Genomic DNA, 24238 nt, shown 5'->3' on the forward strand with positions numbered 1-24238 from the left:
GCGCAAACAGTGTGCACGCATACACACACACACACAGGCAGCGCAAACAGTGTGCACGCACACACACACACACACACACAGGTAGCGCAAACAGTGTGCACGCACACACACACACACACACAGGCAGCGCAAACAGTGTGCACACATACACATGAACACACACACTTGGATTCATTCCCTTACAGTACTTGACATTGTCACATACTTCATTTTCAGAAGTGAAGATTAAGCTCTGTGTGACGTATTGTTAGGTTGATCTGAACAGATACAAATATCAAAAATAGATAGCTTTGAGGAGAAGGCATATTCCATTTGTTTGGAGAAGTGGGTGCCTGTTAAGCATCAGCATCAGTCTTTGGTTAAGCTAGGCGCACAGACAACCTTTTCACTTGCTTGTTAGAAAAAGGGCAACCCTTTTTCCTTCTTTCTCTCTTCAAATTCCACTGCCTACAACAACGTAACATCAAACATATGAGAAAGTGGGCCTCGTGCAAGAGGGTGAATTGAGGACTGGTGGTTAAGAATGCCTACATATTCATCATTAGAGGTTCATATTGGAGATCATAACTCACAAAGTCCTAAAGCTACAGTACCAGAGAGACAGCCCTTTCTGTTTTCTTCCAGCTGTATTCATTTATCTTATCAGAATGGTGAAAGATGATCATACAATTGTGAATAAAACCCCATTTGTTCATCCAATAAATAAAATAGAGTAACGTAAGCCAGTAGCACCTTTCCAAGAGAATAAAACACTCAAGACTTGTGCGAAACTGTTGCTACAGCAGAAATGACTAAATTAGAATACATACAGATGTAGGGTCTTAATTTGATCACCCTGTTGCAGGAGAACTATCGTGCAATGCAGGAAATGTAAAACTTGCAGTGTATTTGAGGTTTAAAAAGGATTCTGATGTTTGTAATTTCTACTTTGAAATTATCAGACTTGATTTTCCCTTACGAAAAAATGTATCAACATCCAGAAAAATGTCCATTAATTATAATACACATAATAATTTACATTTCCCCTTGCTGCAGGATTATTTTCCTGCTGTAGCAAACTGGCTCAAATTAAGATCATACATCTGTATGGAAACCAAAGAAGAAAAACAACCTGCATAAAGACACAATAACATTGAGCACAATTTAAAATAATGCATCGATATAAACACACTGTACAGTACATGCACAGTATGGCGAGAGCAAGAAATATGTGCAGTTGTGCTGTGACAATACTAGCGGTCGGTGGCTGGGTCTCAGTGTAGTCTCAGTGTAGCTCCATCGGTCTCCCAGATTTCCTGACACCGTGAGTAAATGCTGAGTGGTCACATTTCAGTTAGGCACACTGTTACCTTTTAAAAGGCATCACCGATAGAGCCGGCTCGTATATTAACCCAACAAGGCCCTGCCCTGCCAATTTCAGGCAGTAAATAACTCTACACTGTCAGTCATCCAAACGCCTTCTTCAGGAGTCCAACAGCACTCTCCCCCTCGGTCCCCGCAAAAGCCACCTTCAATTTCCAAAGCACAGAAGAAAAAACAACAACATAATCTTCCTTCAAGACAAACTTTTTCCAAATGTATGATATTATTTATGGCTGTCGGAGAGCGCTTCCAGGCAATGGGTGTGGACAAAACAAAACACAGGGCCTGAAACTTTAAACCTAATGTTGCCATCATCGCAAAACTATTGAACTGCTGTAGTTCTAACCTGGTGTCTGTCCAAATATTTTCTTTTTTTCGGCCGGTAGTCTAAGTTTCTCCATCTCCATATCATGCTAATGTCCCCGGTGTCTATTCACATAAAACTGCTTTGTCGGGGTGGTCTGTTTCGGGGGGCAGACCGAGGCAGGGTTCAGCAGGAAATCTTTATGAGAATGAGGAGGAAATGGGCTTGAAAGTTTAGTTAGTGTTCGTTGACTGTCAAATGCAGTGTTTGGCTTGGCGTAAGAGCGGTGTTTGGCATAGGGGCTGTAATTCGAAACAAGTATGTAACCTCATAGTCAAAGCTGACCTTACCAATTCGCTTCCCCAAATAAACACTTAAAAAAGGCTGATTGCACAAATCGGCTTCTGCTTACAGAAGGCATGCAAAGACAGGAAAACCCAAATGTCCTAATCTTCAAAAGTCTATTGCTTTGTTATGTAAGAGTTAAATAACTGTTACTGACACTAGTTATCAAACAAATCAACACATACACAGACCACATACTGTACAAAAGTGTTTATGGATTTGTACATTAAAAAGTTATTTTAGCATTTTATGTTATATTGAAAAAAAATGCTGTACCAGGACATTCAATTGGTAGAGAGAAAAGGATATACCATTTGTACGTGTCTGTAGTACCCTTCAGTTCAAAGTGCCAACCACTCAAGATGACTACCTGCATTGTCCTCATCTGTCTATATTTATTTTTTATTTTATTTAACCTTTATTTAACTAGGCAAGTCAGTTAAGGACAAATTCTTATTGACAATGACGACCTACCAAAAGGCAAAAGGCCTCCTGTGGGGACTGAAGCCTGGGATTAAAATAAATACAATATGAATATAGGACAAAACACACATCACGACAAGAGAGACAACACAACACTACATAAACAGAGACCTAAGACAACAACATAGCAAGGTTAGAAACACATGACAACATAGCATGGTAGCAACACAACATAACAAAAACATGGTAGCAGCACAACATGGTAGCAGCACAACACATGGTACAAACAATATTGGGCACAGACAACAGCACAAAGGACAAGAAGGTAGAGACAACAAGACATCACAAAAAGCAGCCACAACTGTCAGTAAGAGTGTCCATGATTGAGTATTTGAATGAAGAGATGGAGATAACCTTCATCTCTATTCCAGCCCTGCCAGTGATAAGGCAAGGCTGGAAGACCACCATAATGGATAACTGCAGCGAGTGGAGGTCTGGGGATGTGTGTGCTTGCGTGCACACACATGCCTGGTATGACATGAATGCCATTAGTTCGGTGATACCCTGGATCCCCAGGCAGTCCCAGTAGATAACGCCTGGTCTTGAGTGCTATCATCTAAAATAGAGAGCGAGCCAGACACTACCAGTCCAATGTGTATTGAACCCCATTTAACCCCCATAACAACAGATAGCAAATACATTACACTGTCCATTCTGAGGACACAAATCAAGTCGTAAACACATCTCATAAATCTTACGCAAATGTCACATCAATCACTGTATAATCTTAAAAGGATTTATGTGAAATCTTACCCTGATTGATGTAAATGTCAGAAGTGAATGTCATGTGTACATAACCCAACAAGCCCTGCCCTGCCAATTTCAGGGAGTAAATAACATTCCATTGTCAGTCATCCAAATGCCTTGGATTCAGCCCTCATACTATATATTTTCCCTGGTCTTTTCAGGTCAACTAAGCATTTGTATTAATCATTAATCACATTATTCAAAAGCTGAAGCTTTTATTGAAGTTAGGGAGCCTGGGGGTTGACTCCAAACTAAACAGTAAGCAATCAGTTGACTGGCTAATCACGAGAAATACAGGCTTCTCAATTGGTTGATTGGGTAATCATTCACAGGAACAAACAGCTTCTCATTGGCTCCAGGAGACCACTGCAAACTCTTTGAAAACAATTGTAGAAAACAAACCCGCAAATACCACGGTGCGGGTTGGATTGAAAGGAGCCCTTGTGTTCAGTCTAATCCTCCAGCTCTGTGTGGGTAAAGAGTCTAGTCCTAGCCCGGGGAAACGGAGCAATGCTTTCCTGACGTGGTTATGAAATCATTCCTGAGTTTACTGGGGGCTTCATGCCTTTACAAGTAACCAGAGAAGTTGGTTTTATGAATGAGTATTCCACACTATACACAAACAGTGCAGTCCCTATTAACCGCAACACTCGTGAAATGCCAACACCGGACCAGTCCCATTCCATGTACCCAAGACCATTTGCTACGCCATAGGTTCCCTTGTAATAGCAAGGCTGTAATTTGTATATTTAGCACTTTAGTCCAGTCACCAATTGGGTCCACAATCTGATAAAAAGGTAAATGAGAGGAAATAAAAACATCTGATGAACTTGAGTAAATGAAAATGAAAATATATGGCTTTGCCGTGTGGATTCTTTGGTACTCCAATGGAACAAACCTGTTCATGATTGGTTTTATGGGCCAGGATTTGCAGTGAAAGCCTAAACCAATATTTTGCTGTCCAAAATTACAGCTGACCAAGGTGTTTGTGTGTGCATGTGGTTTGCACGTGTGTGTGTGTGTGTGTGTCTACAGGTGTGAGCCACCTTTTTGAAGATGGATGAAGAAACAATGGAGCTCCAGCAACAGACATTCAACTTATTGACTGGATATATGAGACTTCTGTAAAAACAACCTCATGTTACAGGGTTGGAAGGCGGCCATTCTGAAATCCACTGGAATGGGAAGATTCAACATTTCAGAAAACTGAAGATGACGGGGAAAATGATAATGATGTTTTTGGCAAAGGCTGCCAAGAACCCTAAGGCATTCTTGAGAATGTTGTGATTATTGCCTTTTTACTTCATGATCATAAACAATGAAGTTCTGTTAGCTCAAATAGTTCAACTTAGACCAGTAACAGATTAAGTATCTGGACCAATTAGGTAGACTGTTGCTTATACTTGAAATCTGTGGGCCAATGGGATAATCTGTTACTAATTCAATATTTTACCTGATCCACAATAAGGAACCTTTGGACACAGAACACAACATGTCACTGTTTTGTCAGATACTTCCCACACAGACAGTGGAAGATGACATTTGAAGTGACACTGATGCCAAGCAAACAGTGACACCAGATGTTGTGGGGACACCAGAGTGACACCTGAGACGTGTCCAAGCCTCCAAGCCTTTCCGAGCCTTACCTGGGTCCCAGCTCATCTTCGCTCCGCCAGACGAAGTCTCCAAACTTCTCGTAGTGGGAGTTGTAGTGGTGCTGCACCCTGTAAAGCAGTGGAGGGGGAATCTCCATCAGAGTGTTGTAGGCCGTCTGCTGCTCCTTGCCACTGGTGTAGCCGTTGTACAGGTTATACACCTTGTCTGCTATCTCTGACACAGGAGGAGGTGGAAGAGGGGAGAAGTCATTTAGAAGACACTAATTTAAAAGACACAAGTGAACTTGTGATAAGGATATCATATTAAGGTGGGCAAGTCAACCCAAGATCAACATCACAAGTAAATCCTAGGTGCTGGTGAAAACCTTGGTGCCAACAAAAATGCTCAATTGGCCCAGCGTCGGACGACGCCAGGGTAGGTCGTCATTGTAATAAAATAAAAAAACTTCTTAACTGAATTGCCAAGTTAAATAAAGTTTACATTTAAATAAATGGAGAGAGATAGGAATGGATGGTGAGGGGGCTGAATGGGGGGTTAGAGAGAAGGGGAAAGGAGAATGTGTAAAGGATGAATGCAAAGGTTTTGGGATGGACAGAATATAGGAAGACAAAATTAAGTGTGAAAGGGGTGTGTGAGAAGGAGTACCTTCTGCTCTGCTATCGTCTACCATGGGACAAGAAGTCCGCACTGAGACGAAGCTAGACTCTGAACGACTCCCTCGACTGTCCACAGCATATAGAGTGAACCTGAGAGAGAGAATTAACAAAGAATATAAATAATATTAGAGCTGACATCTTAAATCTGTTTACAACAATTAACTACCTTTTTTAAACCACATTCATATGTACTCTTACTGTATCAGGGAAAGAAACATGTTGCTTCAGCCATCCCATCCCAACCTTCTTTCAAAGCTAGATGTACAGAGTTTACCCAGTGTACCCGGCTCCTACACTTTGCACAGCATTTCTATAAGCCAATGTTGACATCCACTGAACTCTCTTTTGAAAAAAGCCACAACTCAGAGCCGGGTCAAGACCCAGGACTCAGGAGCGGGTGAGGATTCCAGAGGAACGATTACGTCAGTAAGTGGCCCTGCCTGGTACTTGAAGCTACAGCAGAGGACAGACCAGCCGGATGGCAGCAACGGCCATTACACCTAATAACTCCCTTAAATGGAACTCCCACTTCCTCTGAAGACGAAGTTCCTGCTCACATATTAAGGCCTCAGAGTACCTAGAGTTCCCCAGGACCTCCCAGTGGCAGTGGCTAGTACAATGTAGTGTGGAGAGATGGTCTCCTGCGAAGTGCTGTACTGTAGGTAGTCCAGTCTGTCTCATATAAGTAGCTTTTAGAGACATGATGGCTGTTTATGAGACATGAACTACCAACGTGCATACATGGATATGTGCATGTAAGGATGCTGGGATGTCCAGCCAGAGCTGATTGGACAATTCCAAATAAACCATACCTTGATGGTCCTTTGGCATGGAATAAGTCAAGTGGTACTTGTCATTCTTTGCATTCTATTTCTAGGGTCTATTCTTTAAGTTGAAATGGTGGATCATCGCTAAAAGTGTGTTGGGGAAGATTAATGAAAACAAAGTCATGTTCTAAAAAATTCCCGGTCTCAGCATTATTCTGTGAGCTGACTGTTTTTATTTACTTTTCTGTGAACCATTTCTGTGAACCATCAAACATGACCATTATCTAAACTGAAAACAGCTGGGAATAGGATGTTCAGAAGAATACATATGTGTAAATTAATATTGTTCATGATTGAACATTCAAAACAACAAATACACTATATATACAAAAGTATATGGACACCCCTTCAAATGAGTGGATTTGGCTGTAGCAGCCACACCCATTGCTGACAGGTGTATAAAATCGAACACACAGCTATGCAATCTCCATAAACAAACACTGGCAGTAGAATGGCCTTACTGAAGAGCTCAGTGACTTTCAACATGGTAACGTCATAGGATGCCACCTTTCCAAAAAGTCAGTTCGTCAAATTTCTGCTCTGCTAGAGCTGCCCCGGTCAACTGTAAGTGCTGTTATTGTGAAGCGGAAACATCTAGGAGCAACAACGGTTCAGCTGCGAAGTGGTAGGCCACACATGCACACAGAATGGGACCACTGAGTGCTGAAGTAACTGCCTCTGGAAGAAATGTCAGCACAAGAACTGTTCATCGGGAGCTTCATGAAATGGGTTTGCATGACCGAGCAGCCGCACACAAGCCCAAGATCACCATGCGTAATGCCAAGTGTCGGCTGGAGTGGTGGAAACGCATTCTCTGGAGTGATGAATCACGCTTCACTATCTGGCAGTTCGACGGACGAATCTGGGTTTGGCGGATGACAGGAGGACACTACTAGCCCGAATGCATAGTGCAAACTGTAAAGTTTGGTGGAGGAGGACTAATGGTCTGGGGTTGTTTTTCATGGTTCGGGCTAGGCCCCTTAGTTCCAGTGAAGGGAAATCTTAAAGGTACAGCTGATGATTCTGTGCTTCCAACTTTGTGGCAACACTTTGTGGAAGGCCCTTTCCTGTTTCAGCATGACAATGCCCCGGTGCACAAAGCGAGGTCCATACATAAATGGTTTGTCGAGATCGATGTGGAAGAACTTGACTGGCCTGCACAGAGTGCTGACCTCAATCCCATCGAACATCTTTGGGAAGAATTGGAACGCCGATTGCGAGCCAGGCCTAATTGCCCAACATCAGTGCCCGACCGAACTAATGTTCTTGTGAATGGAAGCAAGTCCTCGCAGCAATGTTCCAACATCTAGTGGAAAACCTTCCCAGAAGAGTGGAGTCTGCTATAGCAGCAAAGGGGGGGACCAACTCCATATTAATGCCCATGATTTTGGAAATGAGATGACAAGCAGGTGTCCACATACTTTTGGTCAAATAGCCTATCATGCATTTTTCTTCCACTGTTTCACAATGCTATTTCACTGGCAGAGCTCCATTTTAATGTCTTGCTTTCTGTAAGTCTGCCTTTTGTTTGAAGAGCCTGTGTTTTAATACCACCAACTGAGTTTTGTTTGTAATACAGCCTGTTAAGACATTGTTCGCATAGTTTGTCCGAACTTGTTATTCATCTAGAGAGATGTGTGGTATATTGGTATTCCCAAGAACCTCACAGAAGACGAGGGGCCAGAGTCCGTCCGAAGTTCGCTGTAGAACCTCTGCCCAGCAAAACAACACTGCATATAACAATCACATTGTTTAAATTATGTGGTCACGTCACTGGCCAGTGAATGGAGGGGGGGGGGGGGGGGGTTGGCAGGGTCTATTCATCATGCAATTTGTAAAGTTTAGTTTAGGGCCCTGGACGCAGCTTGCCAGCGTGTTGTTGTTTTTGGTTGTTAAAGTGGTTGGCATCGAAGACAGTTACTTTGCTCCCCAGGCTAATCACAGTGCTATTATGTAAAAAAATTAAGCCTCTCAAAAACAGTGGGACAAAAGCTCTCATTAATATAGTGAAAGGAGACTACAACAGAAACTTTCTCTAGCCTTTGTGTTTTTCCACAAAGATCACCACAAAAAGTATTTTGGCTGCTTTCTTCCCCGCAGTGTTGTTAACACTACTGTCAGGCATACAACGCCTGTTGTGAGTCTCCCATCCAAGATCGAAGATGGCCGATCAGATGCGCTAGCTGGGTCCGGATGACTGGGCCTGTTACCCACAGTGCAGCTGAGTAGAGTGTGAGTGGATAGACTGGGAGTCTGCGGTGGCAGGCTTCACCACTGGCATCGATAAGGATCGCCTAGGAGAACAAAGAGAGCACCGTGGTCTGGCTTGCCACAAGCATGTCAAAACAGAGGGTAACATACTGGCAACATTCACCCAACCCTCCATACAATCCCTCTCTCTCTCTCTTACTCTCTCCATCCATCCATCTCTCACACCATCTATTTTGTATTTATAATGGATCCCCATGCTGCCTTGGCAGCAGTTAATCTTCCTGGGGTCCAGCAAAATTAAGGCAATGATACTGTTTATAAAACATTACAATACATTCACAACACGCTGTGTGCCCTCAGGCCCCTACTTATCTACAGTACAAAATCCATGTGTACGTGTGTGTCTGTGCCTATATTTCTGTTGCTTCACAGTCCCCGCTGTTCTATAAGGTGTATTTTTATCTGGTTTTTAATGGAAGCCTCTCCAACATAATCCAGGTAGAATCAGGAATTCCCCAGGGCAGCTGTTTAGGCCCCTTACTTTTTTCAATCTTTACTAATGACATGCCACTTTGAGTAAAGCCAGTGTGTCTATGTATGTGGATGACTCAACACTATACACATCAGCTACTACAGCAACTGAAATGACTGCAACACTTAACAAAGAGCTGCAGTTAGTGGCAAGGAATAATTTACTCCTAAATATTTCTAAAACTAATAGCATTGTATTTGGGACAAGTCATTAACTAAACCCTAAACCTTAATAAATATTGTAATAAATAATGTGGATATTAAGCAAGTTGAGGTGACTAAACTGCTTGGAGTAACCCTGGATTGTAAACTGTCATGGTCAAACCATATTGATACAGTAGCTAAAATGGGGAGAAGTCTGTCCATAATAAAGCGCTGCTCTACCTTCTTAAATCAAATTTTACTGCTTGCATCAATTACTTGATGTGGAATAGAGTTCCATGTAGTCGTGGCTCTATGTAGTACAGTGCGCCTCCCATAGTCTGTTCTGGACAGTACAAAAAAAACTGAAAGAATACCCTGTTCTGAGCCAATTGCAATTTCCCTGTTTGTGGCACCTGACCACACGACTGAACTGTAGTCCAGGTAAGACAAAACTAGGGCCTGTAGAACCTGCCTTGTTGATAGTGCTACTTCTTCAGGATCGGTGGGTTTCCTGCGGGACGGTTGAGATAACGTAGGCTAATGTGATTAGCATGAGGTTGTAAGTAACAAGAACACTTCCCAGCACATAAACATATCTGATATTGGCAGAAAGCTTAAATTCTTGTTAATCTAATTGCGCTGTCCAATTTACAGTAGCTACTACAGTGAAATAATACCATGCTATTGTTTGAGGAGAATGCAGTTTTGAACATTAAAGGTTATTAATAAACAAATTAGACACATTTGGGCAGTCTTGACACAACATTTTGAACAGAAATACAATGGTTCACTGGATCAGTCAAAAACTTTGCACATAGACTGCTGCCATCTAGTGGCCAAAATCTAAATTCCACCTGGGCTGGAATAATACATTATGGCCTTTCTCTTGCATTTCAAAGATGATGGATAAAACCCAACAAAAAAACCCGTAAGGAATTCAAAATTACAATGCTTGTCTTTCATAATTTGGTCAGATATACTTGGATGTGTAGTGTCACAGCTTGTTGCTGGCATGTCATGCCTAAGTTTGCTAATCTTGCCATTGAAAAAATCATTCAAGTAATTGGCAATATCAGTCGGTTTCATGATGAATGGGCCATCTGATTCAATGAACGATGGAGCTGAGTTAGTCTTTTTTCCCAAAATTTCATTTAAGGCAGTCCAAAGCTTTTTACTATCATTCTTCGTGTCATTTATCTTTGTTTCATAGTGTAGTTTCCTCATCTTTTTATTCAGTTTAGTCACATGATTTCTCAATTTGCAATATGTTTGCCAATCGGTTGTGAAGCCACACTTTTTTGCCATTCCTTTTGCCTCATCCCTCTCAACCATACACTTTTTCAATTTCTCATTAATCCACAGGGATATAACAGTTTTTACAGTCATTTTCTTAAGGGGTGCATGTTTATTACTAACTGGAATAAGCAATTTCATAAATGTGTCAAGTGAAGCTTCTGTTTGCTCCTCATTACACACCACGGACCAACAAATATTCTTTACATCAACAAAATATGAATAACTACAAAACGTATTGTATAACCTCATATACACTATATTAGGCCCAGCCAGGATTGATTTGCACTTTTCGAAACCAAAATACGTTTATCTCTAGAAGACAGAACGCAACTCCTTCCTGAGCGGTATGACGGCTGTGTGGTCCCATGGTGTTTATACTTGCGTACTATTGTTTGTACAAATGAACGCGGTACCTTCAGGCGTTTGGAAATTGCTCTCAAGGATGAACCAGACTTATGGAGGTCTACAATTTTTTTTGAGGCCTTGGCTGATTTATTTTGATTTTCCCATGATGTCAAGCAAAGAGGCACTGAGTTTGAAGGTAGGCCTTGAAATGCATCCACGGGTACACCTCCAATTGACTCAAATTATGTCAATTAGCCTATCAGAAGCTTCTAAAGCCATGAAATAATTTTCTGGAATTTTCCAAGCTTTTTCAAGGCACAGTCTACTTAGTGTATGTAAACTTCTGACCCACTGGAACTGTGATACAGTGAATATAAGTGAAATAATCTGTCTGTAAACAATTGGTAGAAAAATTCCATGTCCCAACTGACTTGCCAAAACTATAGTTTGTTAACAAGAAATTTGTGGAGTGGTTGAAAAACAAGTTTTAATGACTCCAACCTAAGTGTATGTAAACTTCCGACTTCAACTGTATTTGGCTAAGGTGTATGTAAACTTCCGACTGTATTTTGAGCATTTTTCTTCTGGGATGCTTACTTGTTTTCATTGCTTTACTGGGAATATTGTGTCTACCAACGTCCCTGGTATAATGTACATTTGCTGAAGCATTATGACAAATCAGCTTCACAATGGTAGAGATTAACTGAGCTGGGCTTGGGTCATTGATAAGCCATTGTCTCAACACAGCCTTATAATGCTGTGAAAGGATCCAGGAACCCAAATAATTTAGGTGGATACCATCCTACTTATAAAATGTGTTTTGTTTCCAAAAGGTATCGAATTTGTCAACAAAATGTACACCCATTGAACTTCAATAGTCACGTAGCCAGTTGTGAAGAGAAATAATCCTGCTAAACCGTTCAATGACACGATTCAGAGAGGGCACACAGCCAGAAATGATTGGTATTTTATTTGTTTCTAGCAGAGAGTCAATCAGCTCTTTAAAATCCAGTTTCAACTGTTCAGAGCTGCCTGTCATAATGTCATTAAAGCCCACACGGACTATGATAGAATCGATTTCCATGTTCTGTTGTAGTATATTCAGGAGCAGCTTGGTAATATAATTTATACAAGCTCCGGGATAAGACATTGTTCTTGCACCAGGAACGGTCACATTTCTTACCATGGAACTGCCCAAAATCACGGGTGGCGAGAAGGACGAGGAAAACTGCCCACTCCTACACTTCACAGGATTCGGAGAACCCTTTATGGACGGGCGAGAGGCAGGATAACTTGCCTCTCTGATTTCCTTTGTCTTTTCCTATCGTTCTCTCCCTTGCTCCCCTCAAAAGCTGTCTGGCTACTACTTGGTTGTTTGTCATCCCATGGTTTTGTCCCTGTACTATCATTTTGAAAGCTCAACAAACAATGAGGCGAACAAACGGTGGATGGAAATTTGTGTGAATTAGCAATGCCGCCATAAAGTAACGTTTGCCTTATAATTTAATGAGAAAGGAGTGAGAGAGAGAGAGGGGGGAGAGAGAGAGAGTCATAGAGAGAGGAAGAAGGAAAGTTGAGAGGAGACAGAAAGAGGAAAAGGGAAGAGAGAGAGAGAGATAGAGAGAGGTGGGGTAGGGAAGAGAAAGAAAGAGAGCAATTATGGTAGTATTTCTGGCATGCAAGGGAGAGGGGAAGCCAGGCAGCCTAGAGATTCATGGTCGATGACATCAGACGTTGGGTCGAGATCAGTTGAGCCGGTCCACAAATCAATCAACTGCACCAGGAGAATATAATTCCTGAGTGACCCAAGAATTTACGGCCACAAAACAAATTTACGACTTTGATTTAAAATCTCGGGTCAGGTCTGTAAGAAAGGACTCACCGCGCTAACAATGTAATATACTTTCTCTACTCCCTTTTCTATCAATTACAGGTTAACTTTATATACTGACTGCTGGCAACTGCACATATCACTGGAGGCTTGAGCAGAAATATGATTATACTACCGTAGCAGTGCCATATGCATTTTCTATCTATATCTTAACTAAAGCTACGTCTACACGTGTTGTGATTAGGTGATTTTAAGTGACTAACATGAAATCACCCAATAAAAGACATGTCTTCAGAACAAAAAAGGGAAAAGTTAAAATATGTAATTTGCACCAATAAATAAGCCTTTTTTGTGTTTTATCTCTCTAAGCTCTGCCATAAAATGGATTGCTCATTCGGGTTTTCTGTACAAGCAAATGGTTTGGACTTGACATAAGCAGGGTTGGCAGCTTACTTTCTATGCAATATGTTTAAGTTACAAGCTACCTGTTCAGAATTGTAATCAGTAAAGTAATTTTTGGATTACCCAATCTCAGTAACGTAATCAGATTACATCACTGGGTCCAAGCTCCCTGCCATCCAGGACCTGTATATCAGGCGGTGTGAAAGGAAGGCCCGGAAAATTGTTAAAGACTCAAGCCATAGACTGTTCTCTATGATTCCACAAGGCAAGCGGTACCAGTACATCAAGTCTGACACCAACAGGCTCCTGAACAGCTTCTATCCCCAAGCAATAAGACTGCTAAATAGCTAACAGAATGGCTACACAGACTTTATGAGTTGACACTTGTATTTAATTTTTATTTTTGCAATGTCTCTATGTAATCACAGGGCCCTACATATTCACACACATTGGCACTCAAACACCCATAAACACTCACTCCATAATTTGCTCACACACACATAATATGCACATACACTTATACTGACTCTACACACACACACACACACACACACACACACACACACACACACACACACACACACACACACACACACACACACATATAATCTTCATATATGCTGCTGCTACTATGTTTATCATATCGCCTGATGCCTACTGACCTTACCCCTATACACATCCACCTCTATCGATCCAGTATCCCTGCACATTGTAAATATGGTAATGGTACTGACCCTGTATAGAGTGTAATGAGTTACTTTATCATGTTCTTCTGATTTCTTATTTGTATTTCTCCTGTGTTATGTTATTTCCTTATGTTATTTCTAGCATTACAATGATATTGATTCAAATCAAATCAAACTGTCTTTGTCACATGCGCTGAATAACAACAAGTGTAGATCTTACCGTGAAATGCTTACTTACAAGCCCTTAACCAACAGTGCAGTTCAAGAAGAGTTACACAAATATTTACCAAATAAACTAAAGTAAAAAATAATAAAAAGTAACACAACAAAATAACAATAACGAGGCTATATACAGGGGGTACCGGTTAGTTGAGGTCATTTGTACATGTAGTTAGGGGTGAAGTGACTATGCATAGATAGTACAAAACAAATGGGGGGAGGGGGGAGGGGGGGTGTCAATGTAAATAGTCCAGTGAATATTTGATTAATTGTTCAGCAGTCTTATGGCTTGGGGGTAGAAGCTGTTAAGAAGCCTTTTGGTCCTAACTTGGTGCTCCGGTACCGCTTGCCGTGCGGAAGCAGAGAAAACAGTCGTGACTGGGTGACTGGAGTCTCTGACAATTTTATGGGCTTTCCTCTGACACTGGTCCTGGATGACAGGAAGCTTGGCCCCAATGATGTACTGGGCCGTACGCTCTACCCTCTGTAGCGCCTTACGGTCAGATGCCGAGCATTTGTCATACCAGGCGGTGATGCAACCTGGTCAGGATGTTCTCAATGGTACAGCTGTAGAACTTTTTGAAGATCTGGGGACTCATTCCAAATCTTTTCAGTCTCCTGAGGGGGAAAAGGTTTTGTTGTGCTCTTTTCACGACTGTCTTGGTGTGTTTGGACCATTTCCTGTAGTCCACGATCCTTTGTCTTGCTCACATTGAGGGAGAGGTTGTTGTCCTGGCACCACACTGCCAGTTCTCTGACCTCCTCCCTATAGGCTGCCTCATTATTGTCGGTGATAAGGCCACTGTTGTGTCGTTAGCAAACTTAATGATGGTGTTGGAGTCATGCCTGGCCGTGCAGTCATGAGTGAACAGGGACTACAAGAGGGGGCTGAGCTTACACCCCTGAGGGGCCCCAGTGTTGAGGATCAGCGTTGCGGATGTGTCTTTACCTACCCTTACCACCTGGGGTCGGCCCATCAGGAATTCCAGGATCCAGTTGCAGAGGGACGTGTTTAGTCCCAGGGTCTTTAGCTTAGTGATGAGCTTCAATTTGCATACTGCCCCAACAGGTCAACAGATGATGCAATCGCCATCACACTGCACAGTGCCCTATCCCATCTGGACAAGAGGAATACTTATGTAAGAATGCTGTTTAATGACCACAGCTCAGGATTCAACACCATAGTAACCTCCAAGTTCATCATTAAGCTTAAGGCTCTGGGTCTCAACCCCGCCCTGTGCAATTGAGTCCTGAACTTTCTGACGGGCCGCCCCCAGGTGGTGAAGGTAGGAAACAACATCACTTCACTGATCCTCATCACTGGGGCCTCACAAGGGTGTGTGCTCAGCCGCCTCCTGTACTCCCTGTTCACCCATGACTGCGTGGCCATGCATGCCTCCAACTCAATCATCAAGTTTGCAGACGACACAACACTAGTGAGCTTGATTACCAACAACGATGAGACAGCCTACAGGGAGGAGGTGAGGGCACTCGGAATGTGGTGTCAGGAAAACAACCTCTCACTCAACGTCAACAAAACAAAGGAGATGATCGTGGACTTCAGGCAACAGCAGAGGGAGTACCCTCCTATCCACATTGACGGGACAGCAGTGGAGAAGGTGGAAAGTTTTAAGTTCCTTGGCATACACATTACGGACAAACTGAAATGGTCCACCCACACAGACAGCGTAGTGTAGAAGGCGCAACAGCTCCTCTTCAACCTCAGGAGGCTGAAGAAATTTGGCTTGTCACCTAAAACCCTCACAAACTTTTACAGATGCACAATCGAGAGCATCCTGTCAGGCTGTATCACCACCTGGTACGGCAAATGCACGGCCCTCCAGAGGGTAGTGCGGTCTGCGCAGCGCATCACCGGGGGCAAACTACCTTCCCTCCAGGACACCTACAGCACCCGATGTCACAGGAAGGCCAAAAAGATCATCAAGGACAACAACCACCTGAGCAACTGCCTGTTCACCCCGCTATCATCCAGAAGGCAAGGTCAGTAGAGGTGCATCAAAGCTGGGACCGAGAGACTGAAAAAAAGCTTATATCTCAAGGCCATCAGACTGTTAAACAGCCATCACTAACTAGAGAGGCTGCTGCCAACATACAGACCCAAATCACTGGCCACTTTAATAAATGGATTTAATAAAGGTATCACTAGTCACTTTGAAAAATGCCACAATAATAATGTTTACATATCCTACATTACTCATCTCATATGTATATAGTGTATTTCATACCAACTATTGCCTCTTGCCTAACTCCCATCGCTCATCCATATATTTACATGTACATATTCTTATTCCATCCATTTACATTTGTGTGTATAATGTAGTTGTTGCGAATTTGATTACTTGTTAGATATTACTGCACTGTCGGAACTAGAAGCACAAGCATTTCGCTACACTCGCATTAACATCTGCTAACCAAGTGTATGTGACAAATAAAATTTGATTAGATTTTTTAATTGATTTAGTGTGGTCAACAGCTTATCATAAGTACTCTACCTCAGCCAAGCAATACCTCAAGACTTCTTTAATATTAGACATCGCACACCAGCTGTTATTGACAAATAGACACACACCCCACCCCTCGTCTGGTAAGTAGCTTCTCTGTTCTGCCGGTGCATGGAAATTCCCACCAGCTCTATATTATCCATGTCATCGTTCAGCCACGACTCGGTGAAACATAAGATATTACAGTTTACAGGTCATCAATTTTATTTCCCAATGACTGCAAGTTAGCCAGTTGGCAGGGGGAGTATACTCGCTCGCCTACGGATTCTCAGAAGGCAGAAGACCTGCGCCCTCTTTTCTTCACGCAAATGACAGGGATTTGGGCCTGTTCCCGGGAGAGCAGTATATCCTTCTCGTCGGACTCGTTAAAGGTCCAACATCTGTCCAACATCACTACTCTGGACGGCTCTGACTTAGAATACGTGGACAACTACAAATACTTAGATGTCTGGTTAGACTGTAAACTCTCCTTCCAGACCCATATCAAACATCTCCAATCCAAAGTTAAATCTAGAATTGGCTTCCTATTTCGCAACAAAGCATCCTTCACTCATGCTGCCAAACATACCCTTGTAAAACTGACCATCCTACCAATCCTCGACTTTGGCGATGTCATTTACAAAATAGCCTCCAATACCCTACTCAACAAATTGGATGCAGTCTATCACAGTGCAACCCGTTTTGTCACCAAAGCCCCATATACTACCCACCATTGCGACCTGTACGCTCTCGTTGGCTGGCCCTCGCTTCATACTCGTCGCCAAACCCACTGGCTCCATGTCATCTACAAGACCCTGCTATGTAAAGTCCCCCCTTATCTCAGCTCGCTGGTCACCATAGCATCTCCCACCTGTAGCACACGCTCCAGCAGGTATATCTCTCTAGTCACCCCCAAAACCAATTCTTTCTTTGGCCGCCTCTCTTTCCAGTTCTCTGCTGCCAATGACTGGAACGAACTACAAACATCTCTGAAACTGGAAACACTTATCTCCCTCACTAGTTTTAAGCACCAACTGTCAGAGCAGCTCACAGATTACTGCACCTGTACATAGCCCACCTATAATTTAGCCCAAACAACTACCTCTTTCCCAACTGTATTTAATTAATTAATTTATTTTGCTCCTTTGCACCCCATTATTTTTATTTCTACTTTGCACATTCTTCCATTGCAAAACTACCATTCCAGTGTTTTACTTGCTATATTGTATTTACCTTGCCACCATGGCCTTTTTTGCCTTTACCTCCCTTCTCACCTCATTTGCTCACATTGTATATAGACTTGTTTATACTGTATTATTGACTGTATGTTTGTTTTACTCCATGTGTAACTCTGTGTCGTTGTATCTGTCGAACTGCTTTGCTTTATCTTGGCCAGGTCGCAATTGTAAATGAGAACTTGTTCTCAACTTGCCTACCTGGTTAAATAAAGGTAAAATAAATAAATAAATAAAATAAAAAGGAAAAAGCTTCTTCCGATTTGAGGTGAGTAATTGCTGTTCTGATGTCCAGAAGTACTTTTCGGTCATAAGAGACGGTAGCAGCAACATTATGTACAAAATAAGTAAGAAAATAAGTTACAAACAAGGCAAAAAAACTAGTGAGCAGTGAGTTAGGAGCATGTAAAATGTCCACCATCCTCTTCGGCACCATCTTCATCTTACTGCATTACATTACATTACTGATTACTGCATTGTTGGGGTTAGAGCCTGTATGAAGGCAATTCACTGTACTTGTTCACGTGACATTAAAAACTTGAAAGTTGAAGAAGAGAAAAAGGATCCATCAAACCTATTTGTTGTATCATCATAGTGGTCTCCGACTTGTGGTCAGACTCGCTCAGGTGGAACAAACTTAAACTTGTGCCCTTTTTCAATGCTGAATTGAATGTCATTGAGAAACCAGAAAGGTGTCAATGTTGTGTTTTTTCCCCGCAAACATCCTTTCTGAATTTAAAAGTAAGCCGTGAAGTAATCTCAAATTTTTCAAAGGTATCTGTAATCTGATTACATCATCTACATAGGACAATCCAAATAAAGTATGACCATAAAGGATTACATGTAATCAGTTCCTCCCCAACCCTGGGCATACACTTAATAAATCCCCCTTTGGTCATGCTAATAAAAACAAAGAAAGACTTTGTCCTACTTGTTGGGTTGACCAGATAGTGTTTTCACTTGTGTGGTCTACAGGTCTTCACATCTTAAATAATACATTATTCACATGATGAAAGACAGACACTTAGTTGTATCTTCATTTGCTGGCAAGGTATCCATTATTTTTCGTCTTTACAATTTCTTTGACTTTGCAATTTCACCAACTCCTGGATAAACCAATTCAACTAGATAACCACTATTGTGTTGCTTTTTCCAACTGGACAGCAACAAATAGATCATCTTGGTAGGTTTGACTGTGGGTTGGAAATAACATACAGGTTCTTTGCATGAAGGAAGAAAGCTTTAGCTGGCCTTTCAAAAAGCCTTTGTCAGGTCGTAATCTCCCATAGGCTGGTATGGCGCCTGTGTAGAAGAAATACATGTTGTTCTTCTGAATGATAGTTGGCAGCGTGTTTCAGAGCTTACAGTATAAAGGCAACACCTCATAAGTCTCCAGCCAGGTTGGGTCATGTCAGGTTTATCGTGTTTTGCTGTGTCTTTTTCTGTGATTTACACCTGCGTCTGCCGACTTCTATTTCAGCCTCTGAACCTCAGCTCTGGTCCTAGAGTAACATCCAAAGCACTGGGAGGCAGGTGCTGAACCTTGCTCTATTTAGTGGAGTAAAGAGAATAGTAAAGGAAAGAACCAACCAATGAAAAATAGTTTGGAAGATATGTACCAATTCCACGGCACATGGTTTATGAACTGATACATGACGCCAGATTCAAAACGTAGAATTTTTCCATTATTAATTGATTATACAAAATTCTTGCAACAAATAGAATTTTATATATACAGTGGGGCAAAAAGGTATTTAGGCAGCCACCAGTTGTGCAAGTTCTCCCACTTAAAAAGATGAGAGAGGCCTGTAATTTTCATCATAGGTACACTTCAACTATGACGGACAAAAGTAGAAAAAAAATCCTGAAAATCACATTGTAGGATTTTTTATGAATTTATTTGAATTTATTTGAAAATAAGTATTTGGTCAATAACAAAAGTTTATCTCAATACTTTGTTATATACCCTTTGTTGGATATGACAGAGGTCAAACATTTTCTCTAAGTCTTCACAAGGTTTTCACACACTGTTGCTGGTATTTTGGCCCATTCCTCCATGCAGATCTCCTCTAGAGCAGTGATGTTTTGGGGCTGTTGCTGAGCAACACGGACTTTCAACTCCCTCCAAAGATTTTCTATGGGGTTGAGATCTGGAGACTGGCTAGGCCACTCCAGGACCTTGAAATGCTTCTTACGAAGCCACTCCTTCGTTGCCCGGGCGGTGTGTTTGGGATCATTTTCATGCTGAAAGACCCAGCCACGTTTAATCTTCAATGCCCTTGCTGATGGAAGTAGGTTTTCACTCAAAATCTCACGATACATGGCCCCATTCATTCTTTCCTTTTCACGGATCAGTCGTCCTGGTCCCTTTGCAGAAAAACCGCCCAAAAGCATGATGTTTCCACCCCCATGCTTCACAGTAGGTATGGTGTTCTTTAGATGCAACTCAGAATTCTTTGTCCTACAAACACGACGAGTTGAGTTTTTACCAAAAAGTTATATTTTGGTTTCATCTGACCATATGATATTCTCCCAATCTTCTTCTGGATCATCCAAATGCTCTCTAGCAAACTTCAGACGGGCCTAGAAATGTACTGGCTTAAGCAGGGGGACACGTCTGGCACTGCAGGATTTGAGTCCCTGGCGGCGTAGTGTGTTACTGATGGTAGGCTTTGTTACTTTGGTCCCAGCTCTCTGCAGGTCATTCACTAGGTCCCCTCGTGTGGTTCTGGGATTTTTGCTCACCGTTCTTGTGATCATTTTGACCCCACGGGGTGAGATCTTGCGTGGAGCCCCAGATCGAGGGAGATTATCAGTGGTCTTGTATGTCTTCCATTTCCTAATAATTGCTCCCACAGTTGATTTCTTCAAACCAAGCTGCTTACCTATTAGAGATTCAGTCTTCCCAGCCTGGTGCAGGTCTACAATTTTGTTTCTGGTGTCCTTTGACAGCTCTTTGGTCTTGGCCATAGTGGAGTTTGGAGTGTGACTGTTTGAGGTTGTGGACAGGTGTCTTTTATACTGATAACAAGTTCAAACAGGTGCCATTAATACAGGTAACGAGTGGAGGACAGAGGAGCCTCTTAAAGAAGAAGTTACAGGTCTGTGAGTGCCAGAAATCTTGCTTGTTTGTAGGTGACCAAATACTTATTTTCCACCATAATTTGCAAATAAATTCATTAAAAATCCTACAATGTGATTTTCTGGATTTCTTTTCTAATTTTGTCTGTCATAGTTGAATTGTACCTATGATGAAAATTACGGGCCTCTCTCATCTTTTTAAGTGGGAGAAACCTGCACAATTGTTGGCTGACTAAATACTTTTTTGCCCCACTGTATATACTTTTTTTCTATTGTGTTTGTTACATTCCCCAGTTTCTGTGTTGTGGTTTGTTATGTGTGTGTTTCAGGACGGTGTCCTGAAATCCCCTACAGCTGATTGATCAGCCCCATTGATTGGAGAGCTGACATAAACTGAACACTAAAATACAAAAACAATAACCGTGAACAAACCGAAACAGTACGGTGTGGCGACAAACACAGACACGGAAACAAACACCCACCAACAAACAGTGAAACCCAGGCTACCTAAGTATGATTCTCAATCAGAGACAACTAATGACACCTGCCTCTGATTGAGAACCATACTAGGCCGAAACATAGAAATCCCAAAATCATAGAAAAACAAACAGACTGCCCACCCTCATGCCCTGACCATACTAAATAATGACAAAACAAAGGAAATAAAAGTCAGAACGTGACACTCCTGGTATGTCTGTTATGTTTACGGGGGTCAATTAAGGAAGACATCCTCTTCTGCAAACCACTGGAAACCAGGACAAGAGGAGAGGATATTTTTAAAGTACTGGACAGCTTTGTGACATCAAATGGACTTTGGTGGTCAAGATGTGTTGGTATCATTACTGATAGCGCAAAAGCCTTGAGAAGGAGACATAATGGAGTGGTAATGTACGAGCAAGCAGTTGCTCCCGACGCCACTTGGGTACACTGCAGCATCCACAGAGAGGCTCTTGCTGCCAAGGTTAATGCCTGACAGCTTGAAAGACGTTTTGGACACTACAGTGAAAATGGTTAACTTTGTTAAAGCAAGGCCCCTGAACTCTTGTGTATTTTCTGCACTATGCAATGATGTAGGCAGCGACCATGTAACGCTTTTACAACATACAGAAAGAAGTGCGCTGGTTATCAAGGGGAAAAGTATTGACACATTTTTTTTTTTAAATTGAGAGACAAGCTTAAAGTTTTCTTTTATGACCATAATTTTCACTTGTCTGACCGCTTGCATGATGACGAGTTTCTCACACGACTGGCCTATCTGGGTGATCGCCTGAATCATCTGAAGCTAGGATTACAGGGACTCTCTGCAACTATATTCAATGTGCGGTACAAAATTGAGGCTATGATTAAGAAGTTGGAGCTCTTCTCTGTCTGCATTAACAAAGCACAGATCTTTCCATCACTGTATGATTTCTTTGTGTGCAAATGAACTCAAGCTTACAGACAATGTCAAATGTGATATAGCGAAGCAGCTGAGTGAGCTGGGTGCGCAATTACGCAGGTACTTTCCCGAAACGGACGACACAAACACCTGGATTCGTTATCCCTTGCTTGCCCTGCCTCCAGTCCACTTACCGATATCTGAACAAGAGAGCCTCATCTGTGAAAATTGTACTGTATTTAATCAGAAGCCACTGTCAGATATCTGGATAGGGCTAAGCTCAGAGTTTCTTTCCTTGGCAAATCGCGCTGTTAAGACGCTGATGCCCTTTGCAACCACGTACCTACGTGAGAGTGGATTCTCGGCCCTCACTAGAATGAAAACAAAATACAGGCAGAGACCACATGTGGAAAATGATTTAACACTGAGACTCTCTCCAATACAACCCAACATTGCAGAGTTATGTGCATGCGTTCAAGCACACCCTTCTCATTAACCTGTGGTGAGTTATTCACAATTTTTGACGAACAAATAAGGTTTTATATGTAAGATGGCTGGGCGAGTAAGGTCTGGACGAGTGTCTTGTTGGTCTGGGCGTGGCGTCTGTTGATCTGTTGCTCCTGTGTGAGGTGTTGGGGCTGCGGTTGAGGGCGATGTCCTTTAGGGTCCGGGCGAAGGTGGGCACTACTGCCTTGTACAGGTGGACGTATACAAGGCAGTGTTCTCTCTCCCTATGCTCAGAAAATAGGAAGCAGAGGCTTCCAAGTTTCACCATCTAGTAAGCTCTCTCTCTTCATCGCTCTCTTGTTTGGATTGACCTCCAGGTTGCTCAAGGCAGATGGTGGGAAGGAAGGGAAGTTGCAACCGGTTGCACAGGAATCTCCTACTACCTTTTTAAGCTTGAATACATCATCCCTCTCAATATACTCTCACTATCATGCTGTTATGACTTCTGCTGTAGGAGCGCTGCCCCCAACAGTCCTTTAAAGTTGCAATATGTAACTATTTGGGGACCTGACCAAATTCACATAGAAATGGCTTGTTTTGTCACATAAACTGAAATTAGGCAAACTATTAGAATTTTAGCAAACAGAAAATGCCAGTGCGATTTCTACATAGTGCACCTTTAACATAAGCACCTATCTGTGTCTTGCACAGCTGCAGAGGCCCGGTTCCCAAAATAAACAAGGTGGAAAAACAGACAGGGCCACACATAAAACACCAAACAAAAGTTGAGAGAGCTCAGAGGAGAGAAACATGGTGTGATGATCGGAGTGTCCCCTCTTCGTTTGCATCTGTGGCCTGCTTGGTTTCAGAGCACACTGTGCCCATCTAACTTGATTTCAAGATGTGGAGACGAGGTAGAGGGACAGGGAAATTATACCCAAGGAGAACAAAGTGCTGCTATCAAATGCACATCCCAGCGATGGTCCCTGGGAAGGCAGGCTGCAGACCCCTGGACCCTCTGAAGACTCATTTACTGCCTCTCTGAGATCTCCTCCGAACAGCGCAACATAAAAGTCTCCAACTGTGATGGATTCATAAAGGCATGCTTAGCCTGCGTCTGTCGAGGCTACCCGGGGCTTCAGACAAACATAAACAGCATAGTCTCTGTTGGCAGCAGGGCCGCTTATGGAACATTCATGTGGACTCAGCCTCCATGTGGACACAGCTGATTTAATTTCATCTCTTCACTATCCCACTAATAGGCTTTTCTTTTTACTCTATATTGATACTCACCCAAGACAAGGACTCAACTAAGTGAATCCCCTTTGCAAAATGAAACACCTGCAAAGTTTACTAGCAGCTGTCCATGGAAACCCTAAAGTGTTCTCTGCTAACCCTAATGGGATGTAGGGTTGACTATACCCGTCACACATTCTTAAGTGAGGGACTCAAGGCTGTACTTATTACTGTCCATAAATGAAGTAGTGCTTCAACTGCTGAACATATTATTGTGTGTCAGTGGGTTTGAACGTGTGCATGCAACTGATTGACCTGTGTGTGTGTGTGTGTGTTTCCTCCATGCATGTCTTC

The 24238-nt window shown here is 42.3% G+C and overlaps 1 protein-coding gene across 2 annotated transcripts in view; it reads right to left on the bottom strand.

Annotated features, from left to right (window-relative positions):
- The window catches only part of LOC110509815 (astrotactin-2), a 457880-nt gene that overhangs the window by 2138 nt on the left and 431504 nt on the right, over positions 1-24238 (bottom strand). For both annotated transcript variants that reach the window (XM_036967227.1, XM_036967228.1), the window contains 2 exons: positions 5504-5604; positions 4888-5071 (listed from right to left, as the gene is read on the bottom strand). In XM_036967227.1, the coding sequence (XP_036823122.1) occupies positions 4888-5071; positions 5504-5604 (285 nt within the window). The remainder of the gene's footprint in view (positions 1-4887; positions 5072-5503; positions 5605-24238) is intronic.

This window comes from Oncorhynchus mykiss, chromosome Y (assembly GCF_013265735.2).
Source record: "Oncorhynchus mykiss isolate Arlee chromosome Y, USDA_OmykA_1.1, whole genome shotgun sequence".
In the NCBI taxonomy this organism is placed as follows: domain Eukaryota; kingdom Metazoa; phylum Chordata; class Actinopteri; order Salmoniformes; family Salmonidae; genus Oncorhynchus; species Oncorhynchus mykiss.